The sequence below is a fragment of the Littorina saxatilis genome, linkage group LG1 (assembly GCF_037325665.1).
Source record: "Littorina saxatilis isolate snail1 linkage group LG1, US_GU_Lsax_2.0, whole genome shotgun sequence".
In the NCBI taxonomy this organism is placed as follows: Eukaryota; Metazoa; Mollusca; class Gastropoda; order Littorinimorpha; family Littorinidae; genus Littorina; species Littorina saxatilis.
This window is the reverse complement of record NC_090245.1, coordinates 61,094,395-61,111,587: the sequence shown is the minus strand read 5'-3', so window position 1 is coordinate 61,111,587 and position 17,193 is coordinate 61,094,395. Positions and strand designations below refer to the sequence as shown.

The following is a 17,193-nucleotide window of genomic DNA, read 5'->3' as shown; positions in this document are numbered from 1 at the left end:
TCAGTCGAACTCACAGAATGAAACTGAACGCAATTGCATTTTTTCGGCAAGACCGTACACTCGTAGCATCGTCTGTCCACTGCTCGTGGCAAAGGCAGTGAAATTAACAATACAGAAAAGCGCGGTAGCGGTTGCGCTGAGGAGGATAGCCCGCTTTTCTATATCTCTATTCTTTTTAACTCTCTGAATGTGTTTTTAATCCAAACATATCATATCTATGTGTTTTTGGAATCAGGAACGGACAAGGAATAAGATGAAATTGTTTTTAAATCGATTTCGGAAATTTAATTTCAATCATAATTAGATTGGATAAGATTTACAGTCCAGTGAGGTTACCCTCATGGAAATTCGGGCTGCTTTCTCCCCGGGGAAAGCGAGCTGCCATACATACGGCGCTACCCATATTTTTTTTTCCTGCATGCGTGTATTCATGTTTCCTGAGACTTAATGCCGTGTGAGATGGAATTTTTTTACTTTATTCCAAGTCCCACGGGTATTTGATGGACATTTTTATCTATGCCTATACAATTTTGCCAGGAAAGACCCTTTTGTCAATCGTGGGATCTTTAACGTGCACACCCCAATGTAGTGTACACGAAGGGACCTCGGTTTTTCGTCTCATCCGAAAGACTAGCACTTGAACCCACCACCTAGGTTAGGAAAGGGGGGAGAAAATTGCGGCCTGACCCAGGCCTGAACACGCAACCTCTCGCTTCCGAGCGCAAGTGCGTTACCACTCGGCCACCCAGTCCCATAATTTTTATATTTTTAATTTTCAGAGCTTGTTTTTTATCCAAATATAACATAATTATATGTTTTTGGAATCAGAAAATGATGAACAATACGATAAACGTTTTTTTTTTTTTATCGTTTTATAAAAAAATAATTTTAATTACAATTTTCAGATTTTTAATGACCAAAGTCATCAATTAAATTTTAAGCCTCCAAGCTGAAATGCAATACCACAGTCCGGCCTTCGTCGAAGATTGCTTTGCCAAAATTTCAATCAATTTTATTGAAAAATGAGGGTGTGACAGTGCCGCCTCAACTTTTACAAAAAGCCGGATATTACGTCATCAAAGACATTTATCGAACAAATGAAAAAAAAGGTCCGGGGATATCATACCCAGGACCTCTCACGTCAAATTTCATAAAGATCGGTCCAGTAGTTTACTCTGAATCGCTCTACACACACACACGCACGCGCACACACACACGGCACACACACACCACGACCCTCGTCTCGATTCCCCCTCTATGTTAAAACATTTAGTCAAAACTTGACTTAAATGTAAAAAGGGTCTCCCCGTGTTTTTATTTCATTCAGTAATTGTTTGGGTAGTTGCTATTCACTTTGAAACTGACACGCTGGCTAAAAAGCTGCAACATTGTGTCCTTCAAAGTCAAACTGTCGTTTAACTACCGCCCAGTATTTATTTTTACTGCCCAGTAATTATTTATTTTTCCCCGGTATTCATGTGTGTCTAGCGGAATGTCGGCAGCTACCAGTGTTGGTTATTTTTAGAATTGAAGATTCCCGATGTTTGCTCTTCTCTGCACACGCGTTACCGGCATTTATCGAAAAAATAAAAAAACTGTCCGGGGATATCATTCCCAGGAACTCTCATGTCAAATTTCATAAAGATCGGTCCAGTAGTTTAGTCTGAATCGCTCTACACACACACACAGACAGACACACACACACACACACACACACACACACACACATACACCACGACCCTCGTCTCGATTCCCCCCTCTATGTTAAAACATTTAGTCAAAACTTGACTAAATGTAAAAACAAACAAATGACAAAAAGTATTAAAAAAAAAAGTAAGGCCTGATGGTGATTTGAACTCGACTCAATCGCGCATCAGGCGAATTCGATAACCGTTTGGCTACGGAATCAGACAACAAATTCTCGCCACTGTAATGCATTAAACAAGACGCTAGCACGCTTTCGCAACACGCCGTTATAATCGAGTATCGGTTGAAATCTTTCGCCAGCAGAATCTCGTATTTGACCGCAATGCATTGGTGCTTAAATGACACCAATGTGTGTCCATGAGGGACATAAATCTACGAACAATATTTAAACAAGATTTATTCAAACTTGACGGTTTTAATGGACAGTGTTGGTGAAGTTACTGACAGGTAGCGACTTTACAGGAGGGGGATGGGTCCTCTAACTTTACAGCTAGGAGACAACCCGGTAAGGACTTACCGGTGTTTCATAAATAGCACTTAGCAGTTGGCGGACTTATTGAGCCTAAGTGGTTTTACAGGCCAAGGCCCGTATTCTTGAAAAAGCTGCAACATTGTGTCCTTTAAAGTCAAACTGTCGTTTAACTACCGCCCAGTATTTAATTTTACTGCACAGTAATTATTTATTTTCCCCCGGTATTAATGTGTGTCTGGCGGAAGGTCGGCAGCTACCAAAATTGGTTATTTTTAGAATAGGACTCCTCTCTACAAACAATATTTGAACAACATTTATTCTTGAAAAAGCTGCAACTCATATACTGGCCTGTAAAACCACTTACGCTCAATACTTTTTTTTTAATACTTTTTGTCATTTGTTTGTTTTTGTTTATTTTCTTCGTCTGCAAGAGAGTACGTTGTAATATCAAAATTGATTTTAAAAATTAATTTAAGGCGAGAATGAGTTTTTTTTAAATTTTTGTTTAACATGATATTACTGTTATCTACCTTGTATACGCCCACCCACCCTGTTCACCAATTTTGCCCAAAGGTGGGGGGTGGGCGTTTAATAGGTACTATACCCTTGGCAGGAGCGGTTTCTTAGCTAGAAAAACGATATTTTGGTCATTTGCCATAGAAGTGTTCAAAGGATGCGTTATTGCACAAAACTCCCCCCCTCTCTCTCTCTCTCTCTCTCTCTCTCTCTCACACACACACACACACACACACACACACACACACTAACACACACACACACACACACACCCGTGAATCAACCTCTTCAGACATCTTTCTTTCTTTCTTTCTTTATTTGGTGTTTAACGTCGTTTTCAACCACGAAGGTTATATCGCGACGACTTCAGACATCACTTCCCGCCAAAGATGAAGCTTTGCAAACATCGGGAATCTTCAATTCTAAAAATAACCTACACTGGTAGCTGCTGACCTTCTGCTAGACACACATGAATACCGGGGAAAAATAAATAATTACTGGGCAGTAAAAATAAATACTGGGCGGTAGTTAAACGATAGTTTGACTTTGAAGGACACAGTGTTGCAGCTTTTTAGCTAGCGCGTCAGTTTCAAAGTCAATAGCAACTATACCCAAACATCTAGATCTTGAATGAAATAAAAACAAGGGGAGACCCTTTTTATGTTTTTATTTTTAATCTCAGTTGCATGCAGGTGGCTGCTACCGCATTTTAGTTTTTTTGTCTTCTGTCTCACCTTTGTTTTTTTTGAAGCGGAGAGCATCCTTCTTCATGGTTATTTATTTTATTTTTTTAATCAAATGTTTACATGTTTAAGTTAACAAACTTTATCAAAAAACTAATATCATGTTTACCAAAGATTTAAAAAAAAAACCATTCCTGCCTAACATTATTTTTTTTAAATCAATTTTGCTATTATAACGTACTCTTTTGCACATGAAGAAAATAAACAAAAATAAACAAATGCCAAAGAGTAAAAAAAAATTACGGGCAGATGGAGATTTGAACTCGACTCAAACACGCATCAGGCGAACGAGAGAACCGTTCGGCAACAGAATCAGCTGAAATTAAATTGACACTGTAATGCATTAAAGAAGACGCTAGCACGCTTTCACCACAAGCCGGTATGATCGAGCATCGGTTGAAATCTTTCGCGAGCAGTATCTCGTATTTGTCCGCAATGCATTGGTGCTTAAATGACACCAATGTGTGTCCATGAGGGACATAGATCTACAAACAATATGTTAACAAGATTTATTCAAAATTGACGGTTTTACCTATTTTTACAGCTCGGAGACACCCGGGTAAGTCCTTACCGGAGTTTCATAAATAACACTTAGCGGACTTATCGAGCGGAAGTGGTTTTACAGGCTGGTATATGAGTTGCAGCTATTTAAAGAATACGGGCCCTGTATATGAGTTGCAACTTTTTCAAGAATAAATTTTGTTCAAATATTGTTTGTACAGAGGAGCTAGCATGAGGAATCTCCTATTCTAAAAATAACCTATTTTGGTAGCTGCCGACCTTCCGCCAGACACACATTAATACCGGGGGAAAATAAATAATTACTGGGCAGTAAAAATAAATACTGGGCGGTAGTTAAACGACAGTTTGACTTTAAAGGACACAATGTTGCAGCTTTTTCAAGAATACGGGCCCAGACCGCTAAATAAAACCCACTGACAGTTATTTCCAAAAAACGTCTATTAACTACAATCTGATCGTTTGTATATGTATTGGCAAATGAGATTCAATAAACAGAGTTTACATGCTTCCTTCTTTTGTCGCGGATAGGGTTACTTAAAGGCAAGAATTGCTTTGAGCGACGAAACAAGTGCTGTGTGTATTTATTTTACTGTGTGTCCGATAGCAATGAATTGCTTTACTAAAGGTAAAGAGTTGAATAGTAGAATGTAGAATATATTCCTAACGTGAGAAAAAGTAGTGAACGACAAAGGATTGAAGGAGGCCACATATTTGTGGTGCAACAATGAGATTTGTACTTCTCAGTCTAATCTTGTCAAAACAAACCAAAACATCACAGGAAAACGAATAATAATGTTCTGAGGTTACAGAATCACGATTGACATAAAATCTACATTCAGTATAAGACATTCACAATGTGTGTGTGTGTGTGTGTGTGTGTGTGTGTGTGTGTGTGTGTGTGTGTGTGTGTGTGCTTGCATGCGTATGTGTGCATGCGTGCGAGTGTGTGTGTGTGCTTGCATGCGTGTGTGTGTGTGTGTGTGTGTGTGTGTGTGTGTGTGTGTGTGTGTGTGAGAGGGAGTGTGTGTGAGTGTGCGTGTGTGTTTGTTTGTGTATGTTTATGTTGCTGTATGTGTGTGTGTGTGTGTGTGTGTGTGTGTGTGTGTGTGTGTGTGTGTGTGTGTGTGTGTGTGTGTGTGTGTGTGTGTGTGTACTGAACATATTCAAGACAAAAGCATTCTGCAACATGCCACATATAATCGCATGCCTTCGTACAACATGATTTTTTTCCAATTTTATCCCGTAACCTGAACATAGCATATTTTATTCATGCAATGAAAAAAACATCTGAAAAAAAGATACCTTTTTTGAAGTTGTCATATCTTTCCCTCTGGGGCCTCTCTGTCACTGTACAAGCACAAAAGAAAACCTCGTTGCTTACAAAAACGCTACAAGAAGCATATATATGTCAAAACTAAACTGTTCTACGTATACATCTCTATGAAGCACAGACCAGTCTCACACTCAGCATAAAATGTATGAATAACAGTCTGTGGACAAGAAAAGCAGTTTACGTTTGAGAAAGTCCTTCATAAAAACTGGGACCCCCTCCCCCCCTCATTTCAAGCACAAAGCATATGGTTAATCAACATGTGCGAGGCACGCAGATTGAAAATAACCCTCACCATTCCCTCCTCCATTGCAAGAAGATAACACAACGCTGATAAACAGGTAGAAACTAATTGTATTTTATGTCAAAGGACCATCCACAAAGGCAAAAGAACTACTAAAACATGGTTACTAAAATCATTGTGATAAAAGTCAACGATAAATCTATCGTCTTTAATCGTTTTCCTGTTAGACGTTTGCCCCTCTTCACACAAAAATTGATGCCCAGTGTAAAGCAAACCAAGTTTGCTTATTGCAACTCAAACGTGCCTCTTCAACAGTCCTTTCCTGCAAGTTGTGATGAACCGTCCTTTTCAATTTCTATCAAGATGAAACAGTAGTAAGGAAAAGGGACTTTTTTTCGGACAGATTATTTGTCTTTCTGTGTCCTTGATATAAAGACACACAATCTTTAAATTAACCGGCACAAATCATCCCAAGACAGTTAGAGGTACACAGTTTGATTTTCGTTTTAGTAGAACTTGAAAGGTAAGCATCTGTTAAAATCCGCATTCGAATTCATGAAGTCGACCGGGTTTCGTTCTACTATGCGTTCCTGACAGTGCTGGAAACATATGAGGACTCGGGATTTTAAGGTCATTTAAGTTTGCCAGATGGCGTCCTTTTCTCAAAGGGTGGTCGCACTGCTCAGAAGCATTCAAAATAACCTCTTTTTGTTGTTGTTGTTGTTGTTGTTGTTGCAATTGTTACGCAAAGCAAATTGAATACTGCTATCATACTAACATAGATCTGGAAAAACCTCAACATTCTACATTGTCATGCAGAAAGGAAATGTTACAAGCATTGAAATTGTTAAAGTTGCTTCCCAATACAGCTACAGTGGCCGTGACTATTTTTTTAACTTATTTTCAGGGTATAGTTTTCGAACACGAGCACGGGCATGCAACACAAAAGCAAACTGATGTCATTTTAAGAAGCAGCCGTTCATTTTCTGGCATCTCCGTCTTTTTTGGAATCCAGCTTATATTTGTCAATTACTCAACTGACTCAACTCCTTTCGTTACATGAATATCAAACTCTAATGAAAAAAGAACACATCTTTAAACTGCTCTGGGCATAACACAGTTACATACTTCCTGATCAAGTTTGACATCAGCTAGCTACACGGCCAGCACAATACTCATCCAACACATGAACCTATGCGACTATAGGACACACTCACTGTTGACCCTGAGCAGTATGTGGTGGATGAGCTTCAAGCGACTGCTGATCTGACACTCGTAGACACCGGTGTCCCTGGGCTGCACATCCTTGATCATCAGGTTCCACTCCTGGCGCAGAGGCACGCTCTGTAGCATGTAGCGGTCGTCAGGCACGTACACCAGGTCACCAATAGTCAGGGGGCTGGGTTCTGACGCTCTCCGCCAGATGATCTGTAACATAAATGGTTGGTTGGTTGGCAAGTTGGTTGATTGGTTGTTCATGTGTTTGTTTTTGACGTCCCTATTAGGCTATGAGGGACCGATTCAAGTTTGTTTGACTTTCTTCAAATAACCGAAGGGAAGTAAGCGCTCTGAATGCATACGACATGTGTAATGGAGTAAGCGAGAGTTATCCGGAACCAATCTCCTGACACCTGAGAGAATAACAAGCATTGAAATGAACAAACGACTTTCATCCACAAAAAAGGATGATCGCCGCAAATATATTCATCAAATGCTGTTACAAATCTTGATCTCCTTTAAAAAGTCACAAAATATTGGGGTCGTCTCGGAATTATAAGAGAGATAACTACCGTAGTGACGAGGGACCATTTGTAAACAAATAATAATAACAATGACGTTAGACTCTGACTGACGTGTTTGAGTGCCCATCAACAGGAACGTACACCAGCTCACTGATGATCTAAGCCAGTTGATCTGTAAGAGAAATGTAGTTACAGTGGAACCCCCCCAACCTTTTTGTTTAGACCTTTGTTTTTTCAGAAATCTGAGAAAATCAGGTCTTCAAAGGTAGAGAGTCTGAAACTGGGGATAAACTTACAGATGTTTTGAACATCAAATCTGAAAAAGTGCAGTCTTAAAATGGGGGATATGGATGTCTTACATCGGGGGATCTTAAAAGGGAGGTTCCACTGTACAACACAATTCTAATTGTGATTGAAGCAACACGTTCTGTAAGGGGTACTTGTCATTAGCCATGGAGACTAAATCATAGTTGGGAGAGAGTTCGGGTCTGAAACACTCTGCCAGATGATCACCAAAACGAATAAATGGTTGGCTGACAAAGGATGGTAAAGCGCGTTCCGTAAGGCGTGTCATGTAGGCTAACTCTTACAGATACTAGGGTTAGGGTCTCACACTCTCCGCCGGATAATCTGTAACATAAACTCTGTTAAAAAAATATGTTTTATTTGATTCATGCAGCACACAAACAACAAACAAACACTGAACATCCTTGTCAAAGTGATGAAATCTTAAAACGTACTGAGGAATTGTGCATTCAGTCAAAGGAACAAGGCCATTTCATTGGATTTCACTTCATGTATCAAAGTAACAGAATGAATAATGCATCCAAAACCTAGACCTAGAACTGTTTTTAAAGAAGCATCCTTGAATTTGAAAACAAATTCTGTTTGAAATGTAGACACTAAATTAACCTCCAACCTACTTCACAGAAAACTACAGTCGACACAAGTTTTTGTAAAAAGTTCCTTCTACATCAACAGGATAAAAGAACATGTATTTCTATTTTTGACGCTCCAGAAAATGGACCCACACTCGGCAGCAAAAGCCATCGATCAAACCATGGAGGGCTCAGGGGAAATAACCTCTTCCGCGGATACATTTCAGCAGTATTGCTTCCCTTCGTTAAGAGCGCAACGGCGAGCATCACGAGCGCTGCAAGCAATTTCCTGGTTTGTTAATTAAGTTAGAACTGTTTTCCATCCCGCCAGAGCGCTATTGTGAAAGCGTACTCGTGTGAAGTTCGTAATATACCAGATGCATGTTTTGTTTTTGTTTTTGGGCGCAGCAGCTGTCCTGGTTTGGCACGCAATTCCAAATCCGTTATTGTAACTCCTTTCTCACAAGAATTCCCCCCCCCCCCCCCAGAAACTGGTCTTACCAAATTAAATTCTGATTTCACTTTCTTTGTTGAATTAAAAATAAATGGTCTTGCTTCTCTCTACGGAAAAATAATTAAAACAAAAGGCTTCTGCGAAAACTTTCTTAAAATAAAAAAAATTATTAAATAAAATATAGGAAACTGAGCGATGCCAAGAATGATGATCTTTGCCCCAGATCAGTCATGCTATGAACCTTCATCGAGATCTAACCCCCCTTTCCTGCATCCCTTCTCCAAGGCCAATACACTCAGGACACCTGCATCTTGGTGATTCGAAGGAACTGTCTGTCCAAAAATGATTGAGAATTTTGCTTCTGATTTTATAAACTTGGCAAAAACATTATTGCAACTAATTTCAAACCCAAATTAAAGCATTAATTCCCGTGTCATTTCATTAAAATGTTATATGCCAGTTAAGGCCGTTCACTTAACCTTCAGGATCACCTTTTGGATTAAATAATTCTTTTACAGGGATCACGTGATCGCCGCTCAAGTAAGGGCACCCTTAAAATCGACCAGACAAAAACGGAACACACCGTATATACGTAGACGGTGGCTGCATTGGGGAATTGCCTCCGCACTAACTTTCACCGATGAAGAGCAACACGCAGGGTGAGTTTCTGCACGACAAAATCGTCTCTGTTTTCTCCAAAATGACATATCATCACATTCCTGGCGTTTGTACTTCGACCTAAGGTGTTATAGCATCCCATCATCGATTTTCTTCTTTTCTTCGATGCATTTGTTAACGTTGAGCTTCGATTATTTATGCTTTTCTTGCCAAGTTTGCGTAAATTCTGACTTCCCACAGTTATTACGGAAAATCAAGGTTATCAATCAAACTGCAGTCTATTGGAATATCATTATTGTTTATTAGTTGACATGTGGTCCAAGTTGTGTCTTCCAAAGTCACGCGGTTGGAGCGTAATTCTTGAATCTGTACCACGACTGATCGATTTTGCGGCGGCCCACCTACGCAAAGGGTGGCTGCATGCCAATGCACTATTTGCGCAAATGATACTGTGAACAGCGCATCCAGTAATAACTAATATAATAATATAATAATATAATAGTTAATATTATGCTTGTATTTGTATGTTTTGGGAATTGGGAGACGAATATTTGGGTCACCTGGTTAAACACCCGAACAGACGACAGTTGTTTGGTTTCAGATTGGAACTAATTAACCCAGGTTTCGTCACCACTGACGATATTCCATGTTGATTTGGACAACCCATTGTTGATTTTGTTTAAAGTATTGTCAGGCTCTGCCCTACCCCTCTTTTTCCCGTCACTAGGTTCACGTGGTACCAAACCAGCAAATCGCTTTGGGGCCATTAAGTATTTGTGTAAGATCTTTTCAAATGCAGAGCTTTTAATGCCAAGGGCATATTGCATCTCCCTAAATATAAGTAAGTGATCTTCTCTTATTATCTGTTCAACAGCGCCAATGTTTTCGAGGATAACGGATGAAATGAGTAGACCAGGGCCCGTATTCTTGAAAGAGCTGCAACTCATATACCGGCCTGTAAAACCACTTCCGCTCGATAAGTCAGCTAAATGTTGAGCGAGTTTTAGCGTCAACTAAGGTGACTCGAGTCGAACCGGAGGTCGCAAAAACTCGGTCCGGTTCGACTGGAGTGACGTCACCGGTTAACCAACTTTCAACCTTGCTTCCTGCGTAGGGTCTCTCCAGTTCCAAGATGGCTGCCAAGGCGAGGTGAGAAACTTCTGCAAATATTTTTTGACAAAGTTACGGATTGTGAGAAGACATTTGTTGTAAATCACTTAGCCTTTCAAAAATTAAGGATACTGGGTTGGATACTGTCTTGGTTTTAATGCATTTTATTTTAGCAGTGATGTTTATTTTGGGAAGAAATGAGGTCAACAGGAGTTTGGGTGCGATTTCGGCTCAAATGTACTTTAGCGCCCTGAAATTTTACCCGGCTGTTTTGCGCTCGATTTTCACGCTCACTTCTTCATTGACGTTCGAATCGATAGTTCGATGTTTTGGCATTACATTCACATCAACAATAAAACAGTACTGCTTGTTCATCATCGTCGTCCATCAACTCTCCACAACAGTAAATCCGTAACGCGCTTGTCGCCATCTTGTTGCAAGGGACGCGACTGGACACAATCCAACAGCGTTTCCGCGAAGAAAAAAACCAGACATGCGCAGTGACCCTACCGTAGCTCAACCCTGTTCCTCGCGAAAACTCGCTCGTTATTTATGAAACTCCGGTAAGGACTTACCCGGGTGTCTCAGAGCTGTAAAGTTAGAGGACCCATCCCCCTCCTCTAAAACCGTCAATTTTGAATAAATCTTGTTAAAATATTGTTTGTAGATCTATGTCCCTCATGGACACACATTGGTGTCATTTAGGCACCAATGCATTGCGGACAAATACGAGATACCGCTCGCGAAAGATTTCAACCGATGCTCGATCATTCCGGCTTGTGGTGAAAGCGTGCTAGCGTCTTCTTTAATACATTACAGTGTCAAGCTATTGTGAACTAATTCCGTTGCCGAACGGTTCTCTCGTTCGCCTGATGCGTGATTGAGTCGAGTTCAAATCTCCATCTGCCCGTAATTTTTTTTTTACTCTTTGGCATTTGTTTATTTTTGTTTATTTTCTTCATGTGCAAAAGAGTACGTTATAATAGCAAAATTGATTTAAATTTTTTTTTTAGGCAGTAATGGTTTTTTTTTAAATCTTTGGTTAACATGATATTAGTTTATTGATAAAGTTTGTTAACTTAAACATGTAAACATTTGATTAAAAAAATAAAATAAATAACCATGAAGAAGGATGCTCCCCGCTTCAAAAAACAAAGGTGAGAGAGAAGACAAAAAAACTAAAATGCGGTAGCAGCCACCTGCATGCAACTGAGATTAAAAACAAAAAAATAAAAAATAAGTAAAAAGGGTCTCCCCGTGTTTTTATTTCATTCAGTTTGTTTGGGTAGTTGCTATTGACTTTGAAACTGACACGCTGGCTAAAAAGCTGCAACATTGTGTCCTTCAAAGTCAAACTGTCGTTTAACTACTGCCCAGTATTTATTTTTACTGCCCAGTAATTATACTGTTCAAAAAAAGAAACGCATAGCTTGTAATATTTGGTTAATTTAGTTATATGGCTACAAGGATATCCACCAAACTGCAGAAAATGTTTATCTGGTCGTCGACCTTTCGTCCATTGCCACAAGTGAGCTCTGCACGTGACGCATGCGTTATCAGTGGCTACAATGTCAAAATTGCTCATTTGGCATGACCACTCGTCATGCTTTAGTGTAATCTCGTGAAACTCGGGGAATATTGAGCTCTCACCATGTCTTCCAAAACCCATAAAAGCGGATTGTTCGCCACAAAGAAATCAGACGACAATTCAGCGACGAAAGATGGCCCCATTGAGCAGAGAAGACCGCCAAATTGCATTGGGTCGTTTACAAGCAGGCCAAAGTCAAAGTGCAATCGCCAGGCACTTCCACGTGTCCCAGAGCACCATCAGTAGACTGTGGGTCAGGTTTCAAGCCACTGGCTCCGTTGCTGACTTGCCACGAGCGGGAAGACCAAGGGCGACAACTGCTGCTCACGACCGCTTCATACGGCTCCGCCACCTCCCGAATCGTTTCCTGTCGGCCTCATCTTCTGTCCAGGCTCTCCCCGGGCCACACCGATTATCGTACCAGACCGTGCGGAACCGCCTGCATGAAGCTGGTTTGAGAGCTCGCAGACCTCACAGAGGAGCTGTCCTCACCCGCCGCCATCGCCAGAACCGAGTGCAGTGGGGCAACCAGCACCTTCGCTGGACCGTCCGGAATCACTGGAGACACGTGTGGTTCAGCGACGAGTCCTACTTCCTGCTCCAGCGACATGATGGTCGGAGGAGGGTCTACCGGAGAGTAAACGAACGTTACGCGCCCAACTGTGTGGATGAGGCACCCGTTCATGGTGGTGGAGGCGTCATGGTGTGGGGGGCGATCAATACCGCTGGAAGGAGCACCCTGGTGCACGTCCAAGGGCGCATAACTGCCCAGCGATACGTGGAGGAAATTCTGCGCCCACACGCCCTTCCTCTTCTGGCTGACCAGGATGCCATATTCCAGCAGGACAACGCTCGCCCGCACACAGCACGACTCACCACCCAGTTCCTCACCGACCACCATGTCCAGGTGCTTCCCTGGCCATCCATGTCGCCAGACATGAACCCGATAGAACACCTCTGGGATGAATTGGACAGACGTGTGCGCAGGCGAGAAGAAGCGCCGGCAAATCACCGCGATCTATTGCAGGCACTTCAGGAGGAGTGGGACACCATCCCACAGCAAGATATCCGGCATCTGATCCAGTCCATGCCCAGAAGGTGCCGGGCAGTTGTTGCTGCTCAAGGCAGTCACACCCCCTACTGACTTGACAGCCTCGGCACCCAATCGTATTGATTGACTGATTGATTTGAAGATGCAAATGAACTGTGTGTGCATTCAACTGTGTCCATACCAAATTTCAAACAAATAATCTAAATATTGGATTTCTGTTAATTTTTTCGAAAAATAAAACAAATTTGGCAAGTAGCAACTATGCGTTTCTTTTTTTGAACAGTATATTTATTTTCCCCCGGTATTCATGTGTGTCTAACGGAATGTCGGCAGCTACCAGTGTTGGTTATTTTTAGAATTGAAGATTCCCGATGCTTGCTCTTCTCTGCGCACGCGTTACCGGCGTTTTCGCCGGCGTGTCAGTTTCAAAGTCAATAGCAACAACTCAAACAAACTGAATGAAATAAAAACACGGGGAGACTTTTACATTTTTTTTTTTTTAATCTCAGTTGCATGCAGGTGTACATGGTATAGTACCTAGTAAACGCCCACCCCCCAGTTTCGACCAGTGGAGTAAACAAGGAAAATAAATAAAGATTATTCAGTCTGCTGTTATTGTTGTTTTTCAATTGTTTCCTTTCCTTAGACATGTTTCGGGGATTGGACAGAAAAAGGTTTCTAGAGTGGCTAGAGAATCGCAATACATTTTTGACTGGGAGGAAAAAGAAGAAACGAAAGCTTCATCTTTGGTTTAAACATAAGTTTATTTCAACAAATGTTACAATCATGACATGTATACAAAAGACACAGATAACAACAACAAGCTAGAAACTTATAGTGGTGTTCCTGCATGGATATTACAACGTAAGGCGGTAACGGCTAAACAATTTGTCTAAATAAACCAAATCTATTAATAACATAATAAACGTTGCATAATCATTATAAAGAAAGACAGTAAGAGGAAGGAAGGAGGGGAAGAAAAGGAATAAAAAGAAGAGGGATGGGTAGGAGTTGTGCAGAAATTAAAGTTGTTGTCCGGTTTGTGGAGCATTGATTCTGGTTTGCCCAAAGCGGCCTGAACGTTCAATGAACGAGTGTACTATGGAAAAAAATGTTCCTGTTCAAATCTAGAGAATACTGTCTGTCTCCATTTAGAAGGTGGGGGAGGTGAATGCTGTGGTTAGGGAGGGTATGTATGGTTTCTTGACGTGCTTCGCGATAATTTGGACAATCTAATAGGAAGTGTTTTACGGTTTCGGACGGAAATCCGCAGTCACAAGATGCATCTGTAGCAACGTGACGTCTCACTAGATCGTTATTAAGATCACTTATATATAGCCTGAGCTTACAGTGAATTGTTTGTGATATGCGATCTCCAGAATACCAATAACACGGCGGACTTAAATCGTTTTTTGACAAAAAGTGGTTGAATTCACTTAGGGACTCACTAAGTTTTATGTAGTCTGGTAAAGAATTCCAGAGTTGTGTTGAGAGAAATGAGTTTCTGTATAATTCAGTGTTAAACGATGGAACTTTCCTATCTAAAGGTCTGCGCTGGCGATATGGGTTATTAGTTGATATTAATGGTGGCAATATCGCAAGTAAGTAGTTTGGCACCTTATTTTTGACATTTACGCCTCTCTAAAAGTGAAATAAAACCTGACTCGTTGATGGCTTGTACCGCGGACTGCTCCAACAATGGTCTTCATCTTCAAAGCTTCATCTTTGGCGGGAAGTGATGTCTGAAGAGGTTGATTCACGGGTGTAAGTGTGTGTGTGTGTGTGTGTGTGTGTGTGTGTGTGTGTGTGTGTGTGTGTGTGTGTGTGTGTTAGTGTGTGTGTGTGTGTGTGTGTGTGTGTGTGTGTGTGTGTGTGTGTGAGAGAGAGAGAGAGAGAGAGAGAGAGAGAGAGGGGGGGGGGGGGAAGTTTTGTGCAATAACGCATCCTTTGAACACTTCTATGGCAAATGACCAAAATATCGCTTTTCTAGCTAAGGAACCGCTTCTGCCCAGAGTATAGTACCTATTAAACGCACACCCCCCACTTTTGGGCAAAATTGGTGCATAGGTTGGGTGGGCGAATAGTAGGTAGATAACAGTAATATCATGTTAACCAAACATTTAAAAAAAAACCATTCTCGCCTTAAATTAATTTTTTAAATCAATTTTGATATTGCAACGTACTCTCTTGCACACGAAGAAAATAAACAAAAACAAACAAATGACAATAAGTATTAAAAAAAAAGGTAAGGCCTGATGGTGATTTGAACTCGACTCAATCGCGCATCAGGCGAATTCGATAATCGTTCGGCTACGGAATCGGACAACAAATTTTTGCCACTGTAATGCATTAAACAAGACGCTAGCACGCTTTCGCAACACGCCGTTAAAATCGAGCATCGGTTGAAATCTTTCGCGAGCAGAATCTCGTATTTGACCGCAATGCATTGGTGCTTAAATGACACCAATGTGTGTCCATGAGGGACATAAATCTACGAACAATATTTGAACAAGATTTATTCAAACTTGACGGTTTAAATGGACAGTGTTGGTGAAGTTACTGACAGGTAGTGACTTTACAGGAGGGGGATGGGTCCTCTAACTTTACAGCTCGGAGACAACCCGGTAAGGACTTACCGGTGTTTCATAAATAACACTTAGCAGTTGGCGGACTTATTGAGCGTAAGTGGTTTTACAGGCCAGTATATGAGTTGCAGCTTTTTCAAGAATAAATTTTGTTCACAATATTGTTTGTAGAGAGGAGCTAGCATGAGGAATCTCCTATTCTAAAAATAACCAATTTTGGTAGCTGCCGACCTTCCGCCAGACACACATTAATACCGGGGGAAAATAAATAATTACTGTGCAGTAAAATTAAATACTGGGCGGTAGTTAAACGACAGTTTGACTTTAAAGGACACAATGTTGCAGCTTTTTCAAGAATACGGGCCTTGGCCTGTAAAACCACTTAGGCTCAATAAGTCCGCCAACTGCTAAGTGCTATTTATGAAACACCGGTAAGTCCTTACCGGGTTGTCTCCTAGCTGTAAAGTTAGAGGACCCATCCCCCTCCTGTAAAGTCGCTACCTGTCAGTAACTTCACCAACACTGTCCATTAAAACCGTCAAGTTTGAATAAATCTTGTTTAAATATTGTTCGTAGATTTATGTCCCTCATGGACACACATTGGTGTCATTTAAGCACCAATGCATTGCGGTCAAATACGAGATTCTGCTGGCGAAAGATTTCAACCGATACTCGATTATAACGGCGTGTTGCGAAAGCGTGCTAGCGTCTTGTTTAATGCATTACAGTGGCGAGAATTTGTTGTCTGATTCCGTAGCCAAACGGTTATCGAATTCGCCTGATGCGCGATTGAGTCGAGTTCAAATCACCATCAGGCCTTACTTTTTTTTTTAATACTTTTTGTCATTTGTTTGTTTTTACATTTAGTCAAGTTTTGACTAAATGTTTTAACATAGAGGGGGGAATCGAGACGAGGGTCGTGGTGTATGTATGTGTGTGTGTGTGTGTGTGTCTGTCTGTGTGTGTGTGTAGAGCGATTCAGACTAAACTACTGGACCGATCTTTATGAAATTTGACATGAGAGTTCCTGGGAATGATATCCCCGGACAGTTTTTTTTATTTTTTCGACAAATGTCTTTGATGACGTCATATCCGGCATTTTGTAAAAGTTGAGGCGGCACTGTCACACCCTCATTTTTCAATAAAATTGATTGAAATTTTGGCAAAGCAATCTTCGACGAAGGCCGGACTGTGGTATTGCATTTCAGCTTGGAGGCTTAAAATTTAATTGATGACTTTGGTCATTAAAAATCTGAAAATTGTAATTAAAATTATTTTTTTATAAAACGATAAAAAAAAACACCGTTTATCGTATTGTTCATCATTTTCTGATTCCAAAAACATATAATTATGTTATATTTGGATAAAAAACAAGCTCTGAAAATTAAAAATATAAAAATTATGGGACTGGGTGGCCGAGTGGTAACGCACTTGCGCTCGGAAGCGAGAGGTTGCGTGTTCAGGCCTGGGTCAGGCCGCAATTTTCTCCCCCCTTTCCTAACCTAGGTGGTGGGTTCAAGTGCTAGTCTTTCGGATGAGACGAAAAACCGAGGTCCCTTCGTGTACACTACATTGGGGTGTGCACGTTAAAGATCCCACGATTGACAAAAGGGTCTTTCCTGGCAAAATTGTA

At 40.9% G+C, this 17,193-nt stretch overlaps 2 protein-coding genes across 2 annotated transcripts in view; one reads left to right on the top strand and one right to left on the bottom strand.

Annotated features, from left to right (window-relative positions):
- LOC138975780 (lachesin-like) overlaps positions 1 to 17,193 on the bottom strand; it is a 271,419-nt gene that overhangs the window by 65,426 nt on the left and 188,800 nt on the right. The window contains exons 3-4 of the mRNA XM_070348534.1: positions 6,752 to 6,962; positions 5,263 to 5,307 (exon numbers count right to left, since the gene is read on the bottom strand). Of these exons, the coding sequence (XP_070204635.1) occupies positions 5,263 to 5,307; positions 6,752 to 6,962 (256 nt within the window). The remainder of the gene's footprint in view (positions 1 to 5,262; positions 5,308 to 6,751; positions 6,963 to 17,193) is intronic.
- Positions 1 to 17,193, top strand: part of LOC138975798 (uncharacterized) — a 270,784-nt gene that overhangs the window by 223,262 nt on the left and 30,329 nt on the right. The window lies entirely within an intron of this gene.